The sequence below is a fragment of the Nipponia nippon genome, unplaced genomic scaffold, assembly GCF_047370975.1.
Source record: "Nipponia nippon isolate SJK-2023a ecotype South Korea unplaced genomic scaffold, ASM4737097v1 scaffold_5, whole genome shotgun sequence".
NCBI lineage: Eukaryota > Metazoa > Chordata > Aves > Pelecaniformes > Threskiornithidae > Nipponia > Nipponia nippon.
This window is the reverse complement of record NW_028262369.1, coordinates 89,842,759-89,870,393: the sequence shown is the minus strand read 5'-3', so window position 1 is coordinate 89,870,393 and position 27,635 is coordinate 89,842,759. Positions and strand designations below refer to the sequence as shown.

General features: G+C 41.5%; 2 protein-coding genes across 2 annotated transcripts in view; one reads left to right on the top strand and one right to left on the bottom strand.

The window, feature by feature from the left end:
* OSBPL11 (oxysterol binding protein like 11) overlaps window positions 1-21,259 on the top strand; it is a 43,778-nt gene extending 22,519 nt beyond the window's left edge. Inside the window, exons 6-13 of the mRNA XM_087730624.1 lie at window positions 2,215-2,416; window positions 6,734-6,879; window positions 8,945-9,085; window positions 11,094-11,592; window positions 13,210-13,396; window positions 17,194-17,376; window positions 18,013-18,166; window positions 19,571-21,259. Coding sequence (XP_087586750.1) covers window positions 2,215-2,416; window positions 6,734-6,879; window positions 8,945-9,085; window positions 11,094-11,592; window positions 13,210-13,396; window positions 17,194-17,376; window positions 18,013-18,166; window positions 19,571-19,648 — 1,590 coding nt within the window. The 3' untranslated portion in view covers window positions 19,649-21,259. The remainder of the gene's footprint in view (window positions 1-2,214; window positions 2,417-6,733; window positions 6,880-8,944; window positions 9,086-11,093; window positions 11,593-13,209; window positions 13,397-17,193; window positions 17,377-18,012; window positions 18,167-19,570) is intronic.
* A 3,515-nt stretch (window positions 21,260-24,774) lies between these two features.
* LOC104020241 (TGF-beta receptor type-2-like) overlaps window positions 24,775-27,635 on the bottom strand; it is a 36,070-nt gene continuing 33,209 nt past the window's right edge. Inside the window, exon 7 of the mRNA XM_087730625.1 lies at window positions 24,775-25,279. Coding sequence (XP_087586751.1) covers window positions 25,067-25,279 — 213 coding nt within the window. The 3' untranslated portion in view covers window positions 24,775-25,066. The remainder of the gene's footprint in view (window positions 25,280-27,635) is intronic.

Here is a 27,635-nt window from a genome sequence, read left to right as displayed (position 1 = left end):
ATCTGAATATGTAAGCAGAAAAAACTTAGGACTGTTCAAAGCATGTTCTTTGAAAGGGAGGATGTGCCTGTTTGAACTTCAGTGCTCAGTATAACGTGACTTGCCCTGTTGTCTGGCCTGATCCTGGAACAAGGTGCTTGGGTGCTACCACATAGTAAATTACTGAGAGTGAAGATCACCAGAAGGGTTGTGGTGATTTGTCAACTAATTATCCATGTCTTTTTTTAATCCAGCAGAGTTTTTCAAAGTATTGGAAAAAAACTTGCACACAAAGACTTATATCACGTTCATGACCGAAAGAAAATAAGACACATGTTCTGATAGCAACTGATGTGTTTGCACAGGCAAGGCTATATAACTGTTTTTCTAACTTTCTGCCCTGTCACTCTTGGGACATGCTAAGGTTGACTGTGCACAGTTAACTTCACTTGCAAAGAGCCAATGCTCTGTAAATTCACACCATATCATGCTATGTAGCCAAGCCCTAAAATGTTCCAAATACCACATACCATGAACTTGGATGAATACATATTGCCTAAGTATTTATTGCATAAAACCTTAAAAGCAGTTCCTGGAAGTGTTTGCAGGCAAAGGTGCTTTAAAAAAAAAAAAAAATCAGTAAGATACTGCTAGGATTGGTGAATTAAAAATCTAAGGAGTGCCATAGCAGTTAAACGCATGAGTGCATCTCAGATTCTTTAAAGAAATTCTTCTTCTGCTCTGCTAAATCCATCTGTTCTTATGTTTAACTTAACTGCCAGAACACGTAATGATCGCAGAGCAGCGCTATCCAGTTACATTAATGCCTTTTGTTGTGCCTCCCCAGAAAAGGGACTAGCATGCATAGAAGTTCGCCTTCATCCCTGTGGTTCAGAATCAGACAATATTTTGCTTCTGTGAGTACAAGGAGGAAAGTACGTGGGTTTTTGGAAGACCACAGCGTGCTGCTTGATGGCTGGCGTGCTTTGCCGCTGTACCTCTTGCGGGCAAACGTGCTGTTGCAGGTTCTGTGAGGTAGGGGTGCTCTGTGTCAGAAGGGCGGAGGAAGGGAGCTTGGGGGAGAAGGGGGACAACACCGCCAGGAAAGCTGTAATTTGAACACATAATGAAGGGGAAAATCCTGCTTCTTTTTCTCCCCTGCCGCAAGGTGAGATAGTCATCCTAAGTGTGGTGGCAGGTTGGACAATAAATGAGAATCCTGTATGGTTTGAGCCAAACTGAGTGATGCAGGTCGTTTCCTTTAAAGTGCTGGATCTCTTCAGTTTTGGGCCCCTCACTCCAAGAAGGACATGGAGGTGCAGGAGCGTGTCCAGAGAAGGGCACGAAGCCGGTGAAGGGTCTGGAGCACAAGTCTTAGGAGCGGCTGAGGGAGCTGGGGTTGTTTAGCCTGGAGAAGAGGAGGCTGAGGGGAGACCTTATCGCTCTCTACAACTGCCTGAAAGGAGGTTGTAGCCAGGTGGGGGTCGGTCTCTTCTCCCAAGTAACAAGGGATAGGACAAGAGGAAACGGCCTCAAGCTGCGCCAGGGGAAGTTTAGGTTGGATAGTAGGAAAAATTTCTTCATTGAAAGGGTTGTCAGGCACTGGAACAGGCTGCCCAGGGAAGTGGTTGAGTCCCCATCCCTGGAGGTATTTAAAAGACGGGTAGATGTGGTGCTTAGGGACATGGTTTAGTGGTGGACTTGGCAGTGCTGGGTTAATGGTTGGACTTGATGATCTTAAGGGTCTTTTCCAACCTTAACGATTCTATGATTCTTCTTGTAGGGAGTAAAAAGATCTTGATACCTACAGATAGTACCTCATAGATCCTCTTCCAGGCTGTACAGAGCACAGAGCTTAATTACTCCTCACACAGAGCATGTGGGGTGTTTTTCCCCGCTGTCCCTATCAACCAAGCGTGAAAGCATTTGATATTTACTACAGCAAGTATCATGTTCAAATTCCTCTTTGCTTTTTTTTTGAAGTCACTTTGATATTCTTTTGCTCGTTAATAAGGTGCCATGTATTGCTGTGGGAATTTCATCATGCATGCAGCCACTCTTTAGTAGCTGCATCAAGGAAAAAAGTACAGTTAACTGTACATAATCTGTAAATAATCTATTACCTTTTAGTTTTATTATGGTCATAAAATCATTTGGGATCCTCTGTGTGCACAGCTAAACCCGTACCACGCAACACACTTCCCTTACCTGATAAATGACTGTTTTGTTTGACAGATGATGTCTCAGGCTGAGGGCCAGCAGAGAGACTTGATCAGGAGCATAGAATGCCTTCCAGTCTCCGGTCACCTTACGTCCTTGGATCAAGACCTATTAATGCTGAAAGCAACTTCCATGGCAACCATGAACTGCTTAAATGACTGTTTCCATATTCTCCAGTTACAACATGCTTCGCAGCAAAAGGGATCCTTACCAGCAGGTGGGTATAGATGCTCACAAAGAGCAGAACCCCGTAACAAATATGAATCCTTTCTTTCTTGCAAAAATCCTTGTTGCGGTAAATCCAGTTTCACATGGGTAGTGTTGTGGTTTAACCGAAGTCGGCAACTGAGCACCACACAGCCGCAGCGCCCGAAACCAGGACAGTAGAGAAAACTGCTGGCTGCTTGGTTTCTTGTGAGTTTTTCTAGAGTCTGACTTGCTGGTGTTGGGTAGAACTGCCGTGCATATTGGGGTTTTTTTTATTTTATTTTTATTGTTTTCTCTAGTCTATCAAGAAGTCTCTGGCAGCAGCTGTATAAATGTAACATTTAATTGTTGGGAGCATCTCACAGCAGAATAAAGTACATGAGGCACCACAACAAGAAGGCTGCCTTTGGGGTATAACTGGCTGCTCAGGAACAGTAACAGTGGAAGGGGACTTTTATGGGATTGCAGATTCTAGGATATGTGGTGTCCAGTACAGCTCTGTCAAATGTCATGCTTTTTTTACACCCTAAGTACCTATTATAAGCACTTACACATGTGTAGCTTTCATTTCTAGTTAAGTATTAAATACAAAGCTTTATGTTTGCACAGGTGGTTATTAATACTGTTTATATATCAGTATTCTTATTTTGAGTTAACATCTTAGACTAAAAGGTGGGCTAAGTGTTGCGTTCCGTTCTGAGGCCAGAACAGTCTTGTAAGCAAATGCAAAGTTAAAGGTAAGCAAACAAACAAAACTCTCTTTTCATAAACAACCAACCCCCCCAACAAACAAACAAACAAAAAAAAACCCCAAACCCCAATGCTACTGGGTGTGGAATAACATGCATTCACAGACAGCAGGCAAACATGTCGCTATGTCTGCACAATTGGTTGCTGTCATGCAAGTAGGTGCTTACCAGAATCGTTCCACGTAATCTGCGTGCAGTGTACGGAACTGAATGTGTGCTTTCCCGTTTGTAAATTCTTTTGCATCTTATTGTAATTTTTTTTTCATGTATTTATTTTGTGGCTTTTTGTGAGCAAAAAGCTTTTGAGGATTCTCAAAGGCTTCTCTTATACAACAGATATGGTAGGTATGGTAAGTATGTAACCAAGTACACTCATAAGTTGTTCTCTTACCTTATCTTCCCCATGTTCCTATCATATTTGTGGTACTTGCTTTGCCAGTGCATATTATTTCGGAGCTGTAGTGCAGCTTCTAAGATAAAAAAAAGGTGTTGTATAAAAGTATTAAAACTATATAAAAATAGTTTGTGATTTTTAAATCACCACAGGCATTACAAGAGAATCTGTGAATAGGATGAATTAACTGTTTTGCTGTATTTCAGTTAAAAATTTCTTTTTAAAAATGAAAAACTGCATGGCACCTCTCCAAACCTTTGTCTGAACTCCAAAGTTACTCACACTGAAAGAACTCTTCCTATTCCCTGTGAATTTTTTTAACTGTTGATGCATAACTGGGGAAGGTGCACATCAGAAGTCTTTTTGTTTTGGCATTTTTGCATGTGTGCTGCTGAGGTGGGGTTATTTTGACCCATTACTGTACCTGGGGAAATAAGTAGGGCCCAATGACCACCACTGTAATAACTTATGAAGAAGATCGGGGTTTTTTTTTGATGAGTGTTTTTGTGTGTTTTTTTTGTTTGTTTATTTGTTTGGGTTTTTTTTAATTTTTAAACTATGCGGGGAAAAAGCTCAATTCATTTGACTGCTATTCAGTTGGTATCTGCCTGTTAATGGCCAAATCTGAAAACATTGCTTGGAGATGTCCAAATCTTGAAGATTTCTGGTGATATCGTAGAAAGAAGGATGGAGAGGGGAGGAGCAGCAGATTGGACGATGTGTTACAGGGGCCCGAGTTAAAACAGACCATTAAAAGAATGCGTGTGCCTTTCTGCAGCCTTTCACTCTGCCACTGGCATGGCCTTTCTAGAGACATCGTAATACATTTGTTCTTTTCGAGGATTGTGAAGAATTTTTTTTAAGTCTATTTAGCTTGGATTTCTCCCCCATACTTAGGAGGGATACTTACTCCTATGGTTCAACTGATGGAGTCTTTTTGGTAGGCTTCAGAAGTTGATATAGAAAGGAAAAGGGTTGTGGCTTAATTCAAATGCTGCAGGAGGCGCTTCTATATTTATGTGTAGGAAAATAGAAAAAGATTTGGGGAAAAAAATCTTGAACACAGGCTGTTCTATCTAATAAAATGTATACAAGGACTATTTAATCTTCTTAGCATCACAAAGGCAGGTCAGCATACTTCAGCTAGCTACGAGTGAGATGCCGCAAGAAGTGATGATGAAGAGGAGACTTGTCTAACAGAACATACTTTTTTCCACTTCATGTTTAAATTTATTTTCAGGCCTGGTAAAGTGGCACTTGACTGCAAAGAATGTGTTGAGCAAGTGCTTGTCAGGTTTAAAAAAACAAGGATTAGAAATTATGTAAGAGTGCCAGTTTGCTATAAATTGTTCAAAGAAAAAAAAACCCAGAAGAGTGAAAATACTGCCCCAACTGCATCAAGGTATACTGTAAATCACAGACTTAAAGATGAACAGGAAAGTTGCAGCTATTGACTTGAATTTAGGAGAAGTTAAACGTGGTGAAATAATGTACTGAATTAAAAAAAAAAAAGTATTTCATTATCATAAAGGTGAATTGCAACAACAATTTGCAACTCTGGAGGAAAAATGTTGAAAGTGAAGACTATAGGCTCTGAGAGGTCTGTGTTGTAGCGGAGGGGAAGTGCTGATAACTGTTTAAAAAAACGGGTGAAGACTTTTAGGGAGGGAGGAGGAGATCACAAGTAAAGAGAATAGTTTGTGCTGCCTGAAATAGTCGAGAGCAGATTTGGATATGATCTTCCAGCTGAAGAGAAGTATTGATGTGGTATCCTGTCCACTCACGACTATTAAAGCACAACTGGTAGCTCAAATCACTTTAAAAAACCTCCTAGAATTTAACAGCAAAAATTAAACAGAACTTAATAATAAATAAGGCTGTTTTAGAAGTAGCTGACAGGAAGTATAAAAGGGAGACTACTTGTTAAATTCAAGCTAATATAGAGGCAGTGAGTGTGGATTAAAAGCAGCCTAGAACATGCAATTAGAGATTATTGTGTTGAAAGTTACAGCTCAGAAAGCAGGTACTGTTCCTGAAGAGGTTTGAAAGATGAGTAAAACCTTTTCAAAAAGTTAAGTGTGACAGTGACATTCTGAGCATCTTATTTTTTGATTCTTTGAAACTTCTGTTTAAATAGCTTAAACTGCTCAGGGATTCTCATTTCTCACTATGTGATGGATTAATGAGTAATAGACTCGATGAAAATAAACTGTCTTGCTGGGGAAAAAATTGTCTGGTCCCATTAGTAAGGCTGGACTTTTTTCCTGCCCCAGTATTTTCCTGGTGGAAATGCTGCTGTTTATCTGGATTAAGCTTACTCTGCCTGTTGCGGCTGAGGACATGACCTAGTTCCAGGTGACAGATGTCTGGAAATAAAGGGTAGTGTATCATATAGGAAGAGACAAGAGCCGCCTCGGTGTAGGAAACCGCTGTGTGGTGGTAGAAATTCAGACTCCCTAATAATTTCTGTGTTTGCAACCCAGCCAAGGTGGTTTGTCAGTTTGTGTATTCTTCAGTAAAAACTGATTGGCGTCACCTGTACATTTATTAGCCTTTGAAAAAGAATGGAACATTTGTATTATTAATGAGGAACCCGATCCGTTCTGATAAATTAGCTTGGAGTAACTAGAGATGCTGGAATCATTGAGTGGGTAATAGCTTTCCAAGCCCTGCAGCGTTTTTTTTCTTTGAGGAATTATTATTTATTCAGCAGTGTGTGTTTGCCTTCTTTGCAGCAGAGAAAAGACAAGTACGCTCTCCAGCGAAAACACTGGCAACAAAACTTTTTCTGCTTTACCTGGGTTTGAGAAGCTGATAAGTGGTGGGCTCTTTTTTTTTTTTTTTTTTTTGGTACAGGTTAAAGAAAATTGTAAGGGTTACTTAACATTCCCGTGATACTGGTTTCTTCCTGTAGTGTCTGATTACACCTTTCATGACACCAACTAGTTTCTCCAGTCCAAGTTGCATGTATTACAGCTCGCCAATCGCAGTGTTTGTGCTAATGATCACTGAAGGTGGTGTCTCATTGCACCACCTTTGTTTAGTGGCTGCTGAAGAGATTGGCTGCAGGAGGAATTGGCTGCTTTCAGCTTATTCCTTAAAAAATAGCTCTTTTGTAAAAACTGCTATTCACTGACCTTCCAGAGGATGAGCAAGTTTCAGCGCAAACTTTCTTTTGCTTCAGGAACAACTATCAGTTGGTTGGAACCGAAGATCTCTCTGGCAAACCACTTCAAAAATGGAGCGGCTCAGAATTTCCCAGCAGAGATAAACAAGCCAGCATCTGTCAGAGAAGAGCAGTCCATTGCAGAGCCCTGCCAGCTAACAAGGGTAAGGTAATGTGAACATCCCATTTCTGCGGGGAATTATTTTGAGGAATATCTGTAAATGTTTCAATTGTATTATGTGAAAATGATTTCATGACAGTTCTTCTCACACTTTTTGGTTAGCTGTGTTGGAGAACGAGCGAGTGCACTTGCAGATAATGAAACTTTCTACCTTGCTTTTTCAATAAATTTTTGATGCTTTCTGTAAGTAGCTGTCAAGTGGAGGGAACCAACTGGGACGGTAATGCAAAGTGTTGTTGCAGTATTCCCTTGCATTTTGATCTAAAATGACTGGAAATTGAAGTGCAAAAAAACCTAACCGGAATTCATGACACTTGCAAAATGGGCCCAAGAAGTGCTGCCTAAGTAGATGAGACATAAAATTGCCGGTCTCCAGCTATTAAATCTCCCCGTCTATTCTTTTCTAGCTGTTGCTGTGTCTGTTTTTCTTAATCTGAGCAACTCTCATCACTTGACTTCAGGATGGCTTAACGTATTTGAAATACAGCTGCAATCTGTATCATTATAACTGTCAAAATTGATTCGAAGTGCAAAATACTAAAGTAAGAAACCAGCAGGGATTATGATAAAGAACATGTTTTCCTAACTAAGCTGGAAAATCATAATTACATTCTTTTTATACTAGTTGGTTTCACACAGTTGTTTGGATGAGACTGTATCATTGTGAAAAGATAACGTGCTGTTGTATGTCTCTGCAACAGCGCTGTGCTATCTTACAGCAAAATCGAAATGGAAAAGGTTTTTTTCAGTTGCTACAGTTTATAGATTTTTTTTTAAATGGATCTGAGTAGTTGCTCAGTTTTTAAGTTTAAAAAAAGAAAAAAATGAAAGAAACCAGAAGCTTTCAAATAAATCTCTTAATTATTAGAAGAAGGAAGGAATTAAGGGAGGTACAGTTCAAGTGCTTAACGTATATCACTGTCTGTTTTTGGGATATGACTAGTCTTATCACTCCCCCTAGATTTTTCAGCTCCCTTATTTATGACAGCAGAACAGCATAGCATCCTTGGAAAGGAGTCACCTGTGTGGTACTGCAGTTTTCATCAGGGTTTGAGCTCTGTGTGAGGGCTTGGCCCCCTGTGTTTGGCGGCTGAGTGTTCACAAATTTGTCTTGAGCTAGGGCAGCTGGTCCAGGACAAGGGGCTTTGCTTAGGCAGGCGCATGTTGCTGCCCTCCTGTGGCATTCGGTGCCTCTGCCCTCTGCATCTGCCTCCCTCCAGCTGTTTGCCCCTGGAGGATGCTGCTCCGAGCCCTAGGAATACCACCGTCCCTTCTGCCTGAAGCGTTTGACTTTCTGCTTGCGGGATGGTGGTTGTTAAAATGGTGATTGCAAGGTGGTGTTTGTTAAAACGGTGTTAATATAATTCCTGCTAGTCTGTCTGGGTGCTTTAGTTATGCTAAGAGGCAACCAGCATGTGTAGTGTGTGTATGTGTGGCTTTTTTTGTTGTTGTTTTTATGAAACTACTCCAAGTTCCTTTTTCCTTTACTGTTATGTATGGGCACTAGCAGGAACATTGACAATGCTTGTGAAGACTAGCCTGTAGATATGTTAATTGCTTGTCCTCGAGCACGAGGGTAAGCAAGTGACTACCATGTGCTACAGCCTTTGGAGTAATGATGGCAACGCTGGGAAGCCTGAAGGAGTGTGGAGGTGGAGGGGTGTTACTGAGGTGGTTGGAATTTCTGCTAGCATCTGCTTCACTGTTTCTGTGATGCGTTAGATGGTTGCCATTCTGTTAGCTCAGAAAACTTACAGGAAAATAGGTCATATTTGCTTTTAAGCTTTTTTTTTTTTCTCCCCTGACCTGTGTGAGAGATGGTGAGAAATCTTAGCCTGAATCCTCTAGATGAAATCTGCACTGAGTTATCTTAACGTCCCTTTAAATTCTTCAACTGTTGTTTATCTTGGGGGTAGATTCCATTGTGTGGCTCTTTGCAGGGGTTTGTTCAGTCTTTTTTTCATATGTGGACAGTTAAATACAACATGAAGTCCTTTTTGGATATTGCCTGGCCATCTTTGAGCTGATGTTTATGGCTCTTATCCCAGGAACCTGAAGAAATAAATCCAGATGAGGAGCTGGAGGATATCTGTGACGACAAAGAAGATGATCTAGGAGCAGTAGAAGAACAGCGCAGTGTTATCTTGCATCTCTTGTCTCAGCTGAAACTTGGCATGGACTTAACAAGAGTAAGTAATTGAAGTGTGAAGACTGGCTGCAGTAAAAGTGAAGTGCCGTTTTAAACTCAACTCCCGTATTGAACAATATTGAGTTGAATATGAAATTGCGGCCTGTAGCAACTTCAGGTCCCAAGATCTGATGTCGCAGGTTTTAAGTGAAACATGCTGAGGGAGTGGATTTTCTTTAATGCAACTGGCCATATCTTTTCTATTATGTTCTCTTTGTGTTTTCTACTGTGGTTTTGTTGGCTTTCCTGTAAGGGCCTGTTTTCTTTCCTGTGTTTGCACCTTACTCTTTCCATGCTGTTTTCTACAGCCTTCTCATATTTTTGTCTTTCTGCTGTCCTTCCATAATCTCTTTCCTCACTTGATAATGCTTTTACACACAACTCGCATAACCCTACACCTGTATTCATGCTGCTTCTGAAAAAAAGTTTTCTTTTGGTTCCCCATTATCCCCTTAGATGTCTGTTTATGCCTCTCTGTCCTATTCTCATTTCTGTGTTTGCTCACAGTTATAGTAAGCTGGAACAAAGTTATACTGGAGAGAAGTGGGTTTGACACTTCAGTGCAGATCTCGAAAGCAAGCATCTTTGAAAAATTAATGCTCAGTTGCTACTAGACAACTTGGGCAGCAACTCTGGGGAAACTGGGCTTGCTACCAGCTTATGTTGCGTTCACTCCTGCAAAGACTTCTTACCATAAGCACTAGACACTTTTAAAGAAAAAGTCAATTTTACAGTGGCATGGAATGATGAAAACACTGTCTGTCTTGCAGTTATAGATTATAATTTTTTTTTTTTCAGGCTATGTTTTTTGAGCACTAGCTACTTGGCTACTAGAAACACTTGTATTGTGGAGCTTACATTTCACAATTCAGGGGGGAAAAAAAAAAAAGGTGGTATGAACAGGCCCTGCTGCCTGTGGGCCAAACTTAACCCCCTGCTGCTTAATCAGGAATTCATTAAGTCATTATTTTACTTACATTGAAGATTGGATTTGGTCTATCTATTTCTCTTAGTTGGAACAAATTGCCAGCTCTGTCTCCCAGTAGTGATTTTTGGCTGTGTGTGTAGAACTGTCTGTAGTTCAGAGCAGGTAAAACATTGAAATGTGACAAGCCTGACTTCAGAACAGGTAATGAAGTTGTTAGAATCACATTTAACTTAAATATCAGGGTACTGAAGTGAAAAGCAACTTTAATATTCCAGGTTAGTGTTGCAACAACATGGCAAGTGTATTCAGCTTAACTTGTGTATCTGTTGGGAGTCTTATGTCTGTGCTCTACCTCTTTCAATGCAGCTGATTTAAATGGACTGTCTGGATCTCTTGGTTGACACATGCTGTGTTGCTCTTTACAACAGAATTAGTTACATGAGGTTAGCTGCCACTACAGGGAAGGAAGAGACTGATGATAGCCACAGCCTCTTACTCTACAGTCTTGCTCTTGGCCCAGCAAAGGACAGGACTGCTGTTTTTTATAGTAGTGAACATAACTGGGAAAGTATAAGGTCCTCTGCTCAGAGGTACAGGATCAACCTGTACTGTATTATTTCTCAAGAATGCTTGTCCTAATTGCTGTGGTGAGAGAGACGCTGCAGGCTGTCAAGCACTGGCATAGCTTGCCTGCTTTTCTCTCCGTTAGACACAACCTTTCCTAACCTCTGCTCTGAAACTTCCTTGCTATAGTTTGAACTCCTTCCTGCTTGTTTTCTCCTCCACAGACATGTGGAACATGTTATCTCCTTGCAGCTCTTTTATATTTTTTGAGGGATGCTCAGTCCCTTTCAACCTCTTTAGTCCTAATAACAGTAATTGGGCTTTTTTCTCTGTGTAAATTGCTTTTCTGGGACCTCTGATCTCTGTATTTTGCTCACATCTTAGAAGAGGGACAAGAAAGTTCAGTCTGAAAGTGTGGTGTCCAAAACAGGACAGAATCTTCCACCTGAGAACTTCCCTTATCAAAATGCCTGTCTGTTTCACTTACTAGAGCTTTCTGGGTTTTCTTTTATTTCAGGTGGTTCTTCCCACTTTTATTTTAGAGAAACGATCATTGTTGGAGATGTATGCGGACTTCATGTCCCACCCAGATCTCTTCATTGCTATCACAAATGGCACCACCCCCGAGGAGAGGATGATCCGCTTTGTTGAGTATTATCTCACTTCATTTCATGAAGGTCGCAAAGGAGCTATTGCAAAGAAACCATACAATCCAATCATTGGGGAAACATTTCACTGCTCCTGGAGGATGCCGAAGAGCGACGTAGCCACCGATGCTGGCAGTAACTTCTCTGCTCACTCCCCCTCAGAGCAAGTAACTTTGTCTAAAGATCTGGAAGGTCAAACAGAGCTGGACTACTATACAGTAAAATTTGTAGCCGAGCAAGTGTCCCACCATCCTCCTGTCTCAGGGTTTTACGCTGAATGTGTAGAGAGAAAGATGTGTGTCAATGCCCACGTCTGGACAAAAAGTAAATTCTTAGGAATGTCAATAGGAGTGACAATGGTTGGTGAGGGTAAGTGTAACTTCTGTCCTTTATTCATTTTAGAAAGTTGTTAAAATATTAGTTTGAGAGGAAATTTGATGTTGTACGCCTCTGGCAGAAATAGAGATGAATACTGCTCAGTAGCTTTGTTTCAAAGACTTTTCAAAAAAATTTGCTTGCAGAGTTGTCAGCTACTATTTTGGGTTTTCAGATTTTTTTTTTTTACATACTTTTGTTTTTCCTCTAATCTCTGTGATCTGTAAACCTTAGTGTGTAATGTTCAGTGATTTCTTACTTTACCGTTTTGTACTGTATTACAAAATACAGAAGATACTACAAGTCCTCGTTATAAACAGCAAGTTTTCATAGGTTTATGCTTTACCGAAAATCAGGATTATATTTGGAAATAAAATTTTGACTTTTAAACCAGAGGGCAGTTACTGTAATTGGAAACATTCACAAATATCAGTTTACAAGCATTGGACAAACTAATTTGCACCAGACATTTATTAAATAGAAGTGTTCAATTTGCATATATTGCACTTGTGTATCTTACTATGCAAGTTTTAATTTTAACTACAGAAATTGGATCCTTTAGGGATAGAGAAGGGTAACTGCCCTTAAACTGTAGTTTCCCTTTAGCACTAGTATGTACTGCAAGAGATGCGACAGCACCTCCCATTCTGTGTCCCCTGTGTGTATTGCCCAGTAACTGGGGATTCCAGGCACTTGCATGCCAGCTGCCTACGTGACAGGGGAATGAGCATGGCAGGGGATGTGGAAGGCACATCTCGATGCTTTGGCTGAACCAGGTAATTTCTGAAGTTAATATCTCCTCTAGGGCATTTCTCAACTCATGTCATAACTTTTCAGAATTTCTTATGTTTTTCCTACTTAAGTCAGATGCAGAGTGGTAACAGGCCAGAGAGGCACGGGTCAATGTACGTAGCCGTCAGTTGTCATGCTATGTTCGTATAATGGCAAGAGGCAGATCTTGTGTTTGGTTGGTTGGGGTTTTTTTAATAGGAATAAAACAAACCCACACGTCTTAAAAGCCAAAGAAAATTCTTGGGTTTTATGAGATTCTTGACATTTATTGCAAAAGCTGCTGTCAGGAGAGAGTTGGGTTTATCTTGGCAGAGAGGTGCAGTAGGGAGGATTGTCTCTGCTACCTGCCTTCAGATAGGGTAGGATGCATTATAGGGAGGGAAAACAGGACAGGAGTATTAGTCTTCCTCAGGATCTGCAGTTCAGGGTATTCATTTGTTATTTCCCTTGCGTAAGTCTTGTGTTGCCATGCTCCAGAACCATCAATAAGAGAGCGACCAGCCCTTTAACATACTACTGAAAAGTACGTTGCACAGCACAATGTCGTACTTTATGGAGCAATATTATTAGGATGAATGTCTTTTCCCAAAAGAAACATAAATGCATGTTACTCAGGTTAGTAATGTCAGGAAAATGTTTGTATCTAGAATCTGTAATAAATTTCAATTTCATGGTTGTTTTTTTGGGGGTGGTTTTTGTGTGTGTGAGGGGCTATGAGGAAAAGTAGTCAGATGTAGTATTGACTATCTGTTTCAGTAACTTGTTTAGTCTTTTCTAAAGTGGTGCTGATTTTAGGGATTCTTGTATTTCTTCACACAGGTCTCTTAAGTCTCCTGGAACATGGGGAAGAATACACGTTCTCTCTGCCCTGTGCATACGCTCGGTCAATTTTAACTGTTCCCTGGGTAGAACTGGGAGGAAAAGTCAACATTAACTGTGCGAAGACTGGGTATTCTGCCAGTATTAACTTTCACACCAAGCCCTTCTACGGTGGCAAATTGCATCGGTGAGAATGCTTTTTTCTATTTTTCCATGTAGTCCACACTCTAGAACTGCAGTAGCTGTGTAACTCGCCTGTTTTGTGTGCTGAATAATACTCATTTGATAGTGTGAGAAAACATAGCTTTTCCTGTTCATAAAGACTTGAAGGTATTACTGTGCTTTTAAATAGTATCATAGCTGAACAACTGCATCTCATGTGATCCTCAAGGAAAAATCAGGTTGCCTTTAAAGACAGTGAGGAAATTCCATGTTTGTCTGATTCTGTGTTCAAACCACCGGGAAAACGGAGCTCCTGGCTTTTATTCCTGGCTGCCACAGATTCTCTTATTATTGAGAGAAGCTGGTTAATTTTTCTTATTTTTTGATTGGCTCCTTGCTTGAAATGAGGTTGATCTCGCTGTCTTAAAGGGTTGCGTGTCATTTGCAACATGCATTGTAGTTGCACTGTAGGGAACTTTAGTAAATAGTCTTCTGTTACTCATTGGTCTTACGATTTCTGTATAAGAAACATAAGACTATCAGGTTTAAGCACCTAGAAAATCTCTAGGTAAAAATATTTTCTTTTTTTTTTTAAGACAAAAATGGTAATTGTTGTAGTGGTAATTCTTCATGTGTATGCATGGTTAAAAACTAACAGGAAAAAGAAGATCCAGGGAAAGTTTGCTTGGGGTTACTTCTAGCAGATTCTAGGAAGCGTCTGCACACTTGGCGCAAAAGCTTTTAGGACTCATTAACATTGATGTTTTTAGAGATTGTGTAGTAAGACTGCTGCAGATTAGCCTTGTGCTAATATAGAGACAATTAATTAAGGAAGGAGAAAATTAAGTAGTAGTCGCACAAAGAATATCTGATTCCAAAGCATTTTGCTCTCAGCCATTTACAGGACCGTGCTTGTTTAAACCTTCCTTAGATTAAATGCGTGAGAGATAATAATGAAATATGTAACAGCCTAGAACATCAGAGCTTTTTAAATGTGGGTTGCTCTTGCAGGTTGCAAAAAAACAGCAGTCTTCTCTCAATCACCCTTCCTGAAACAGTAGGCTAAGGCCATATCATTTAAAGGAAAACAAAAAAAAACATCAAAACCTTCATCTTGAAGCGCTTTGCCCATAAATTCCCATACATGCTTTGAATTTAACTTGCAGCCATAGCTCCTCTGTCCCAGTGGCATCTCGAGAACTGAAGCTTACATGTAGCTCCGTTTCACTTGACAGAATTTTAAAGCGCTGCATCGTTTGGGATTTTTGCTTCCATTGCTTACAGTCTGTCTTCCACCTTGCAATAGCTCCTGTTGTGCCATAAAAAATAAGCGATAGGATGCAATTTTACTTCAATGATTTAATTTTGGAAACGGTTTTGTTATTTCTCTCTCTGAAACTAGTCACAGATGTAGAGGCTTTTTAAAGACGTTATCTGCTCAAGGTACTGTAACTATTGAAAATTTGACATGGTGATGATTGGACATTGCCAAAAGAGTCTCTTGATGAGGAAGAAGCAGTGTTGTCATGGTTACGCAGAGCGCAAGTGAGTTTCTATGGCAACGTTATAGATTTTTTTTGTAGAGTGACCCTTGTTGTTAGACCTCAGCTGGATATTGGCTCCTTGGTCCTGTACCTCTTTAGCCTGATGAAATAGAGGATGATGATAACAAACAGCTAGACATATATCAATCGTGCCAAGCTTATGTATAAATGCTAGCAGGTTTTTATCACTAATATTAGTTCAGGCAGATATTACAATCTGCAATGCTGGGAATGGTTGTGTGTCACAGAGCAATGCAACCTGAAGAAATACAGGTTGCAATGAGAATTTAATGTAGCAGCTTGGTGCTGCACCTTAGTAGTGAGCGATATAACTTTACTTGAAGCTGAGCAGAGACAGTAATTTTGTGATTGATATTAAAATACTGGATGTCAGTATTGTATTGTAACCACACAGTGCTTGGAAAAATTAAGCTCTTAAGCTTGCGAAGATGTAACTGCAAAGTCCGAACAGGCTGGTCTCTGGCGTCCTGTGGATTCAGTCTGTTCAGAGATCCCTTGGGAGGAGGACAGGGACTCCACCACGTGTAATAGCTTTGGCGAGGTGTGGAAGGCACAGGATGAAAAAGCAGCATAAAATAAGGCTGCTTGCTTGTTGCCGACTCTTTCAGTTGTTTTCGGAAACTGTTAGTGCTTGCTAACTTCCACAGAAAAAAACCTTAATAGTTGAATGTAAATGTGTTCTTATTGTTCATGCTGCTCCAACTTTGGCCTGTTTTCTTGAACGAATCTTAAATTTTTGTAATAGAAAACTGTGCCTGAGCAGCACATACTTATCAGTCTGGTTTTTTTGGAAGGTCTTCCTTATAAAGTTAAATTAGGTTTGAGCTGCTGGACTGTGATGTGGCTCCTCCTGCATGTGCAAGATGTGGCAGAAGCCCTGGCTGCCGCCTCCTGCTCAGAGCCGGCTGCGAGCTTTCCCCGCTGGCCCTGGGGATTCCCGCAGGTCTGATCTGACTGGCATCCAGTATCTCTGTGCTGGAAGGTCTGGCCTGTGATACTCATTTCGTTGCCTGAGAAATTAATTTTTCTGTTTTGATGCAGGGCTTGGGGTGGGGACAGGTAGATGCAGCTGGAAGTGACCGGTGCATGTGGAAGAGGGGACGTGGCATCTACGTGTCCTGTGCTCCCTTCTCCCTCTGAGTGTGGCACCACAGAGCCAACGTGGGCAAGGCGGGAGCACGGAAGAGCTGCTTTCTGCTCCTCTGTATATGGTTGTTCAAAGGAAATAACAGCAAACCAGCGGCGTGCTATTATTAGCCGCACATAATGTGAGCATGAAAGGAGATGTAACACGTGCTTTGTGCGAGCGCTGATGAACCGCGGGAAGGGGAACTGGAGAGTGGTGTGTTGTAGAGAGCGTGTGTACAGGTAATTGCAGTTTAATTGGAGCTGGAGGTAGTGTCCTTTGTGAATCCTGCAGCACCTTACAAGTGAGAATGTTTCTTCTTTCTGGGAGAAAACTTCTGTTTGAGGGTGGTAACTTGTTTGCCTATCTATGCTCAGTAAGCTTCCGCTCCTTGGTTCAGGATGAAGTGAGTGTCGGGAGGTCTTTGGACAGGTCTTGCTGTTGAGAAGAAAAATATGCATCAGTGTGTGCAATTATGGTGATACTTGAGCATCTGTGCAACACTTTGAATGAAACAGTGCATATTAGAAAGACATTTTTAATATCTTGTTATTGGCAGAGGTTTCTGTGGAAGAGACAGGAAAGAGGAGCAGTTCTCCTGATTCCTGGTTTCCTACCTTGCTTTCTGCCTTTGTGTGTCTGCTGCTTATGTGAGCAACATAAAAATGAGACCACCTACACATGGAGAACATTGAGATGTAAAGATGTGCGATAAAGTGCCAGCAGGTAGTGAGATACATTCTTGGTAGAAAGTTCTAATTTTTATTTTTTCAGTCTGAACTACACATCTGATGTGGCGTTTCAAGTGGAAACGATCAACTGCTTATTACATGTGAACCATCCTGTGTTAGTTTCTTTTTCATTTTCAATTCCATTAAAAGGTTTGAAACAAGTTTAAGCTGCAGCCAAAAATGGAGTTTCCTGGGTAACGTGAAGAGAACTAGAGCAACGAGTGAAAGTCACCTTGCTCTTTGAGCTTCAATATGCAAATACAATTCAAGTAACTAACATTTTTCAAGACAGTGTGACAAGTTCGCAAACTCGTTCCGAGGGAAGTTGAGTGATTCTGCAAGGCATAGTCCTCAGGTGTCTTCAGCCATGGCCTTTTAAAAATAAAAATTGCTTTCCTAGAGTCACGGGCGAAGTGAAGCAGAACACGACGAACACAGTGGTGTGCAGAGTGCAAGGAGAGTGGAACAGCATGCTTGAGTTCACCTACAGCAATGGGGAGACGAAATATGTGGACTTGACAAAGCTGTCTGTGACAAGAAAACGAGTCCGGCCCCTTGAGAAACAAGGACCGTTTGAATCTAGGTAGAGTATGTGTTTACTATTGTCTGACCCTTTTTGTCCTAAGCAGTCTGGTGAATGCCTTAGGAAAATCTGCAAATGTAGATGTTATTTGTGGATAGTGCTTAGCAGCAGTGATCTTAATTTAAAAAAAAAAAAAAAAACAAAAACCAAAAAACAAGCGCATAATAAAGCGCAAAAAACAAGTGCAGGCACATGGTTGCTTGTCTTGTCTCTTTTATTCATGGACAGTTTTCTTATGAGTTCCTAAAGTGCTTGCTAGGCAGAGCCTCCTTATTTGTTTTGTTTCTATCCATCAGCTACTCACCTGCGCAGCCCCTGACAAGGGAGGTCCTAGCAAGAAACTGCTTGTTGAATAACACTTCCATAGCAAGTTTAAGGGGTGTACGAACAGACGTTAGATTGACACAGCCAAAACCTCAGAGCCGTTCCTATCTGCTCCTAAGTGCTAGCGTAGCTATAAGGCTCTGCCATGAGCTCTTCCACCTGCGCTGCACCATTGCGCTCCGATCTGGGTTGGTTTGTCATGCAAAAGTGGGGGGAGCGCTGTTCTGAAAGAGCTGCCTGCAGCGATCCTGTAGTTCCAGGTGGCAGGCTGAGAAAACTTTTGAGAACTGAAGTTAACAATTTGTTTTGTAGGAGGCTGTGGCAGCATGTAACGGAGTCTCTGCGGGATGGAGACATCGATAAGGCTACGGAGCACAAGCGAGCCCTTGAAGAACGACAGAGGAATGAAGAGAGGCTTCGTGCTGAAACAGAAACGCCTTGGTGTACTAAATACTTCCTTAAAGAAGTAAGTTCCCAAGCAGTTAGCTGTTGATGAAGGCAGTGCAATGAAAGCAGGTGCACATATGGGTCCGTGTCCTGTCAGAATAGAGTATTTGGCCTTAGATCTTATAGTTTAGCTCCACAGGATCCATAGGATCCATAGGAGTAAGGTGACATAAGCACTCCTAAACATGTAAAGGTGTGACTTTACCCTTTGCTTCCCAGATGCTTTGGTTTTGCGATTCCCTTGCAACAAAACGTTTGGTTTGTGGTTTGGTTTATTTACCACGCACTTCCTCGTGGCACATGGAAAAGAGCTTTACATGTACATGTGTAAGTAGGCTGTAACAGTAAATACCCAAAGAAAATAATCAGTAGTACTAATTTTGCTTATGTTGTGTGCATGTGAACCCAAGATATTACTGGTAGCAAGAAGGAACATGAGTTCATTCTCAGCTTGGAACTTTTTGTGTTCTTGTACGTTATGTTTTGGATGGAGCTTATTTGTTCAATGGCTTAACCTGTATTTCAGTAGTGGTAGTAATAATAATAATAGTAATAGTAATAATAATAGTAAGGCTTGTAACAAGGTGAACTGCAGACTGCCCAGGATGACTGAGGGCTGCTGGTGTGATAACTTTGAAATAGGCTTTCATTGTGATCCAGATGATGAAACCCTGCTTGTGTAGAGAGCTTTGCTAAGCCCCATGCAAGAGGGGAGGACTCAACTAAAATTTATGCTGTAGTAGTTTAGATTTTCCTTGTAGTGAAAGCTTTAGCTGTTAAACTGCAGTAATGTAACTCCCCCTTCTTCTTCCCATATCTGTGGTCTAGCAAGGGTTTAAAACACAGGCTGAAAAGGTTGGGGTTTTTTTGTGTTTTAAAGTTCAGGACTATCTGTTAGATACAATGAAGTTATTTGTTCTCTACAGCTATTTTACTATGATTAGCTCAGGTTTAGATATTCATATTGTTAGTATCTAGATTTAGAAGAGGTGAAATTCTCTTGCTAATCCGAGAGACAGATCTAATCAGAAAATGTTTAAACGTAATCCTGAGCTACTTGGTTGCCAGGTAAGCAGTTGGGCTGTGTTAGAGCTGATAATCCTGGATAGCTGCCTTTCTGCTGGCTTCTTATTTGGCTTTTTAAAGTAATCTGGATCATGGAGTTGAGAAGAGTGGCTTTCCATCTGGGTTAATTACAAGTGCAGTTGAGTCCCAGAGAGTGCTGTGGCTCAGCAAGAGTCCGTGCATGTTCTGAAGTAGTCTCAGAAGCCTGCAGCGCTGGTCTCTGTGTCTTAATCTGTGGGAGTTAAAGGTACAAGCTATGTCCCTCTGGCTTTCACAGCTATCAGTCTAATAGTTGTGTGAAGGGAATTCTCACGGGGCAATGTCTTTATTATAACCATGTTTTCTCTCTAAATTGCAGGGAGATGGCTGGGTTTATCATAACCCCCTCTGGAAAACAGTTTCTGCTGCACAAACTCAGCAAACGGACACTAACTAGAAAAGCTGCTTTAAGATGAGTTTTCCGATTTTCCTCTCCTTTTCCTCTGTCTCTCAAAACACAGTAATCACACTGAGTGTCCCCTTTTTATGTAATTGTGAAAGTTTAAAAGAGCATAAAGGAATAAATATACTAGGGCACTTTAAAGCTAGTGAAAAAAAAAAAGATTAAAAAAACACATCAAAGTTGTAGAGACAAACTTGCCAGGTACATTCAACCAACTTGTTTTTTGTATGATCCAAGAGATTTTATCTGAATTGTGTAAGACTCTTCTAAGTAGATCTGATTGCAAAAGCTGCCTAAGAGAAGAAGGAACTGTTGGATTTTGGAGTGACATGGAAACTTTTTTCAGAATCTGCGTCAAGCTCTTTAATAACTGAAACCTGCAGTACCCATGTAGATGACAGCAACAAAAAACTGCTGCTTTTATGCCCAGTGATTAACCTTTTTGGGGAAAACTGGAGGGGTGTTTGGAAGATGTGCCTGAAATCAGTGTTAAGAAACAATTGGATCGTGACGACTTTTTTCTTCAGAGAGAACGCGTGCATGCATCGGAGGAATATGGGATATATGTAGAGACTACCTTTCTTTTTTATGGATTTATAAAAGCAATTAGAATTGTAACCATGGAGAAATTTTTCCTCTGAAACATTTTAATATACTTGAAATAATTGACTTGAATTGGAAAAGTAATTTGAACACTTTTCAACTTCTAATTTTATTAAATCTCTTTGAGTGACTTTGATTTTTCTCATGTTATAATGTAATGAGGTTTGGCCTTTTTTTCTCCTCCACCTTCCCATCCCGAGGACTAAGGCTTTCAAAATGAACAGAAAACGTACAATTTTGTATTTAAATTTCTCTGCCCATCTAATCATCTCAGAGGTGAAGTATCAGTGTTATAAACTGTCCTTTGGATTGGTTTTTTTTTTCTCCTGTGGTGTTATTCAGAACAAAGCAGTGAAATGTGACCTGTGAATACATGGACTGTAGGTCCTGGTTTTTCATCTTACCATAAAAAAAAAAAAAAAGCTGATTATGCTGAGGACTGGGTATTGATTTGAAACACAATCAGATATCAGGAAACTGTATTCAGGTACAAACATCCTTTGTTTGTTTGTTTGGTTTTTTTTAATAACTATTTTATTGAAGTCTAAGAATTGCTGGCAATTAAGAATAGTACTTATTATGGCTTTCGTTATTGTTGTAACTACAAGCTACCTTAATTTTTCCAACAGTGGTGCCTTAATCTGTTTTTTCTTCTGATGTAGTCTTCCAATCAGTGTACATAACATTATCTGCCACTTCCCAGCCATGGCAATGGCTGCACCTGATCCAGCATCATGAGAACTCACAACTGTGTGATCTGGTAAGATGTTTTCCATGGAGAAGGTACAAGTGTAAGAATGCATCAGAAGGTTTAAATAACCATGTTAACTTTCAACACAAACTGTAAATTGTGCAAAAAAAAAAAAAAAAAAGAGTTGGGTTTATGCACAACTATTTTGATCCTCTTGTACATTTTTTTGCTGTGAAATGCACTGAGATCTCAATGCGAGTCATAGTCCGTTTGTGAGAAGTGGGGGTGGGGATAATAAAACTACAAAATGATTCATTTGTTCTGTCTGCTTTCCTAGAGATGAGGTGACCAGGAAGAGTAGGTTGTTGTTATCTTTTATGCTGGAGATCTGCCTGTCCGGGCTTTCCTTGGCCCTTGAAGTGGGATATTTTGGCACTGTGCACTTGAGTAGTAACTATATTCCCCAGCGGAAGAATGTTTTAGGGCCTGCTGTCTATATTCTATACAGCCTTCTTGTTGTGTTAGTTTTGGATATCCATTGGGCATTTTCATGTTTAACCAGGAATAAAAATAAAAATGAAAACAGTGGGATTAGTTCCTCCTTGTTTCTGGGTCTGCGGCACGTTTGGGGTGTGCTCCTTGGGCAGTTGCAGGATTTGGGGTAGGAATCATGGTGGCAACACGTGAACTTCCATGGTTCATCATGAAGTTCCATGAACTTCATGGTTCCTGCACCAAACTGGGGGTGGTAAAGGGACAGAAAAGAAATTGACGACACTGTAGGTGTTTCATAGCTGTGTTATCTGTGCCACATGGCAGATTTGCTTTAAACAAACAGCAAGGGCTGTGGTGCAAGGTCTGGCTTTTAATATTGCAGTGATCAGAGCAGAAAACAAACCTTTATCAGTTGAGCATGCTCCAGGGATCAAACTTGCGCTTCATAAAATATAGACTTATGACTCAGTCACTGAGCTCTGCTTATAATTTTGATTTGGGAATTTGTCAAGGTGATGGCTGTAAAACAGACTGAAAAGCTCCCATGTTGACCATAAACCCATTTGTGTTCCTTATATAATATTATTAGTTAAGTTATTTCTTTTCCACCCTCATCTGGTATGCTTGTGGTTTCACACTAAGAAAGCCGTTACTAATTTTGCTGTGTAAAAATAGACCCCATGCTGAAGAAGTAGTTTTTTAAAATACATGAAACGATTTCTTTTAACATGGGGGTGCTGCTAGGAAAAAAAAAAAAAAAAAAAAAAGTAAAGCCTTCCTTTGCTCCGATGACCAGAAGAACTGGAATGGCTTCCTGATGTGGATTTAGTTACGATGCAAATTTCTAGTTACTTCTAGAAACAAAGGACGTAGTTGAAAACAGTTTAAAAAAAAATGTAGCCACTGAATATCCAGCTTAAATTGTAAGACATTTATGTGATTCTTCCGAGAGTTGCAAGCACCCTACTAATGGATGTATTTTTAACTCTGACCAGATTTGATTCTCTTGTGTAACTGCTGTTGATTTCATCTTGTACCTTCTGGAGCGAAGGGAAGGGCTCACTGCTGCTTCCTATGTAGGTATTTGCTAGAACCACAGCGCGTTCAACGGGGGGCATGGCAAAATGTAGGATTTTGGCTTATGTTCCCTTCTGTCTTTTTGCCTTGATTGGGCTTCACTGAAGTTAAGAGCAACGTTCTTATTGATCTCAGTGGTTTTAGGCTCCCTGAGTTATAAACAGATGTTGGAGCTTAAATAAGTGGCTCTCTTCCCAGGTGCTGCGTACCCTGCTGCTCACAGAAAACAGTGTGACAAGTCACTCCTGTTTAACGCAGGCGTTCAGGCGTATAATCCTGAAAGCGTGGTTCTGGACTTGGTTTTCATGGAAAAAAATGCAGTATGTCAATCGGAGTGTTCAAGATTTTAGGCATGGAGAGGGCAACAGATTGAGAAGTTTTTCAGCCTATTTACAAGAGAAACTATCAAGCCTAGGATTAAGTCTGTCTCCCCAGGAGAATTTGGATTTCAGCCATCAGAATCAGAGATGCAGCCTTCAACGTGTGGTTTGCATAGGCTGATCCCCCTCGGTCCCAGTCACCTGTGGAAGAACAGGTCCGAGTGTCTTTGAAAGCCTCTTGAACTGAACTTGGAAGAAGTAGTAAACATATTCATCAGTGTTATATCCAAACAACTCGGTGCAAAACTGGGTAGGGAAAATTCTGCACTGAATATTATGGGAAGGAAAGATTGGACAGCCTGGGGGCAGTTCGCTGTGTTCCCGTAGTTTCTTATCTCCGTGTCAGAAAAGCTGCCCCATGCTCTGTTTCTCTTGGGCCTACATACAGTAGAGCGGTGGTTAATATATTAAAGAAATGAGACTGAGGTCAGGTGGGTGGAAGGGGTGTGTTTATGGTGACCTGGGGAGGATATGCTTCAAGAGAAGGGGGCTAGCTTGAAAAAAATGATAAGATGACAGGAGGTAGCAGCCAGATGGGGAATTGGTGAGAATCATAGAATCATTTAGGTTGGAAAAGACCTTCAAGATCACCGAGTCCAACTGTAAACCCAACACTGCCAAGTCCACCACTAAACCATGTCCCTAAAATGAAAGGTATGGTCACAGTTGCAGGTGGAGACTTATACATGGTAGCTGAAGTTGTTTTTATTATTTAGATTTGATGCAACCTAATTCACTCCCCTTCCAACCTTCTTTGAAGGGATTAGAGACAATTTTGTTCTAGGCTTTTAACTTAGGAGCTGTGGAAATGGTCCAGAGAGCTGGAAACAATAGTGAGGGAAGAAAAGCTTTTTGTATGGGCTGGTGCTGTCATAGCTGCACGTTTCAGAAAACCGAAACAGCCCTGCAGATCTGCTTCCCTGCTCCACATCGGGGAGCCTCAGCTGTAGAAAGCTCGTGGCTGTTGTAGGGTTTTCTCCCTTCCCCTCTCTTGTAGGGCTTGATCCATGTAGCTGTGTGCCGGCAAGCAAAGTATTCCTCTCGGATGCTATCCTGAAAGATATACCTCTGTGTAGGTGAGTGTCAGGTATGGGCTTGCAGGGCTTCTTGGTAGCAGCTGAGGTTTTTATTACCTTTTGCTCCCAAGGGTGGAGGGATTAGGATTTGCACAGTGCCAGGGTTCAGAGCGAGGTACGACTTACCTTTCCTTAATTGCCTTTCCACTACAGAGCCAGCCCGGCTTGGTCTGGTGGTTACGGGAGTAAAGGTCCTGGTTTTATCTGATCATGTTTCTTCAGGCTGAGTAACACAGCAGAAGGGTGTGAAAGAGTCGCAAGAAGAATTAGCCAACACAAGTTTGTGTTGCCGGTGTTACCGTGGCACAAATCTGTTGGCAAGAGGTGCCTGGAAACTGGACTGATATGGGGAAAGACTTGTCTAGATACCCTCTATGGAGACTTCTGAGAGTGAAACAGCAGTGTCTGTATTGGCAGCTTTTTTTTTTTTTCTATAGAAGAAACTTCACACACCTACCTGAACTATCAAGTACCCCCAGGAATTCCCCGGTGAAAAAAGGGGTGTTGGAGTTGCAGCCAGTCAGGCTTTTGCAAACTGGATTATCGGGTGTCTTTACACTGCACTAAGGACTGTCTGATCAGTGAATGATTTTCTTGGCTGCCAGCATTTCTGCCACTGAGGGTGTGTTACATATCAAGATTTCTTTTTTCTGCTGCTATAACAGATTTTTTTCTTTTTGGTGTGGAGGCCATTAAAAAATGAAAATTGTCTTGATCTCTGCAGAATAAGCAGTTAGAAGATAAACTTGTGATGGCAATATAGAAGGACTTCAAAAGATAGACATGGAATTCAAGTGGTTATTAATAAAAGATTAGACATTATTATTTTAAAAAATAATAAAAGGAATGCTTTGCATCATTATACATTTAAAGTAAGTACAAAATCAGTTCGTATATAATGTTGCACTTTAACCGAAGCATTGATTCCACAGTTCACTGTATCTGTGGGAGGAAACAGATCTTATAAATAAGTTATGCATAGATCTTAGTTCCATTTCGAAAAACGAAGCGAGTTTGTTTTTTTTCCCATGAGCTAAATGCTTCCCACTTATCCTCTCGCTTCTCGTGATGAGACATTTTGCCTGCTGTGTCACTGCATATTTCTGCTCCCATCACTGTCCTGGCACTCCCCGCCTGGAGAAGCTGTTTTGCTGGCCTCGTTGTCCGTGTTGTTGTTGAGGATGTCGTCGCAATCCATCTGTGCCATCAGGTTGAAGCGCTCGGCCACGCAGTGGGCGGTGAGGCGAGCCTCGGGGTCGTGGTCCCAGCACTCCGTGATGGTGTCGCACAGAAAACGCATTCCCTGCAGTGAGAAGGGCTGAAGTTAGGATCTGAAGGCAGGAGGACGAGGAGCTACAAGCTGATCTAAAGCAATCAGTGTTTTACCGTATTTTTCACAGCTTCCTGCAGAAATGCTTTTTTTGGCCAAGCTTAAGCACAGGAGGAACCAGCCTTGGTAAGTCGTGGCAAATGCCAATGCCTGCACCGTTACTGGCACCGCTTGTGTTAGAGCAGCAGCCTCAGCTCACCTGGGATCTGGTCCCATTTTCCACGCTCCCTGGAAATACTCCCTGGAAATCGGTTTGCATTGACTGTGAGACTTAAATAGGGGCCCAAGGGAGTTAGGCCCTCCGTCTCCTGTCTCAGCCTTGCCCGTTCAGATCGGAGCATCCTAAAATCGGGAGGGGCAGGAGAGGTGCAGATGGTGACCTGCAGGCTGGCTGCGTGGCTGGCAGCTGAGCCCACGTCTCTGGGTTTCACGCCTGTGCCCTGGCTGTTACGCCTGGACGGAGGGGGGCGGGGGGGGTTGAAAGGCAAGTTCGGAATGAAACTTCTGAAATACGACGTCTTGTTCTCGCCGCTTTCTGAAAGGGCGCGCCCTGCCAAATCGTCATTGCAGCGTGCAGCTGAACTTTGTTTTCTCGCCACAAAATAGCGTTTTGGTTTAGGTGGGATTGGGTACGTTCAGTTCCTCTCAGTTACAATGGTTATGTCTCCCAGTAATATATTTTTTTCCAGTTGGGTAGTGCTCTGAAAAAAGTCCCAATATTTTGGGCTTAGAAACAAAATGGCAATATTCAGCTGGTATTTTTCCCACTCTTAAGCTAGTAACACAGCTAGCACCAGAAGCTACGTTGAACCTTTCTTTGCCTATATAATTCCTGTCATGTACTATTGCTTTTTGCATTGCTGTCAACCAAGGTTGCAACACAGTGGGAAAAATCATTATTCGAAATAAAGCTTCATCTCTTTCAGTGGTTTTTGTGTATTTCTTAATTTGCAATTAAGAGAACCCAAAAATCTTATATGGACCAACACAAGAGGAAAATGCAAGTCCTACAGAGATGTACTGTCAGTGTCAGCTCTCCTCCTGCACCTTTCTCTGAACTCGCTGCTCTCCGCTAAGGTTCATCGTACTAAATCTTCCATAATGGACACAGATTAGAGAACAGGATTGTGCGGCAAAACTGGCAGATGGTGCGTTTCAGTACCTCTTACATCACTCATTTATTAGCTTAGTTGAAAGGATTTGAGATAATTGATTAACATGCAAAAATGAGCTAGCTTAGCTGAAGCTTTTAAAATAAGCCTTTTCTCAAACAGAACATGGCCCCGTCATATGGTTTAGTCATCAGATTTTCTGTGCTTATTTTGCCCTGAAATCATGACATTTATTTGCAGTTTGCCTTGTAAGTAGGGATGATGCTCTTTTGAATGGTACAACTGGAACATCTTGTTACGCTCACAAAATAAACTTAGTTTGGGTTTTATATTTGATAAATAATCGCTGGAGAGTGTGCAGAGAAGGGCACAAGTCTTATGAGGAGCGGCTGAGGGAGCTGGGGTTGTTTAGCCTGGAGAAGAGGAGGCTGAGGGGAGACCTTATTGCTCTCTACAACTGCCTGAAAGGAGGCTGTAGCGAGGTGGGGGTCGGTCTCTTCTCCCAAGTAACAAGCAATGGGACGAGAGGAAACGGCCTCAAGCTGCGCCAGGGCAGGTTTAGGTTGGATATTAGGAAAAATTTCCTCACCGAAAGGGTAGTCAGGCCCTGGCACAGGCTGCCCAGGGAAGTGGTTGAGTCCCCGTCCCTGGAGGTATTTAAAACAAGGGTAGATGTGGTGCTCGAGGACATGGTTTAGTGGTGGGCTTGGCAGTGCTGGGTTAACGGTTGGACTTGATGATCTTAAGGGTCTTTTCCAACTTCAACGATTCTATGATTCTATAAATAACCCTTTTTTTTTTTTTTTTTAAATGTGGTGGGGTGTGAAGCGAGGTACAAGCATGGGCTTAAGGTGTTTGTAAGTTATCTGGGAAACTTTGGGGATACATTTCTTCAGTGGGCTTTCTTGTGCAGCCTTGCAAACAGTTGCCTTGGAGCTGCTGATGGGCAGCACGCTGGGTGAGTCAGCTCTGTCAGGGAAATTAATGCTTATTTCTGCTGAAAATCTTAAACCGTCCCGACAATGTAGGTCCTCGCTTGACTGAGAGTGATCCTGATGGTTGAAACGTGGAAGTAGCGTTTGGAGCTCTGCATGAAACTTATTGTCGTCGGTGGGAACATCTATGGGCGCTTCCCATTCAGGTGAGGAATTTGTCACCCTTCCTTGCTGTCACCCAACGCTTCCCGCAGGAAGCCGTTGACCCCAGGAGCGGCACAG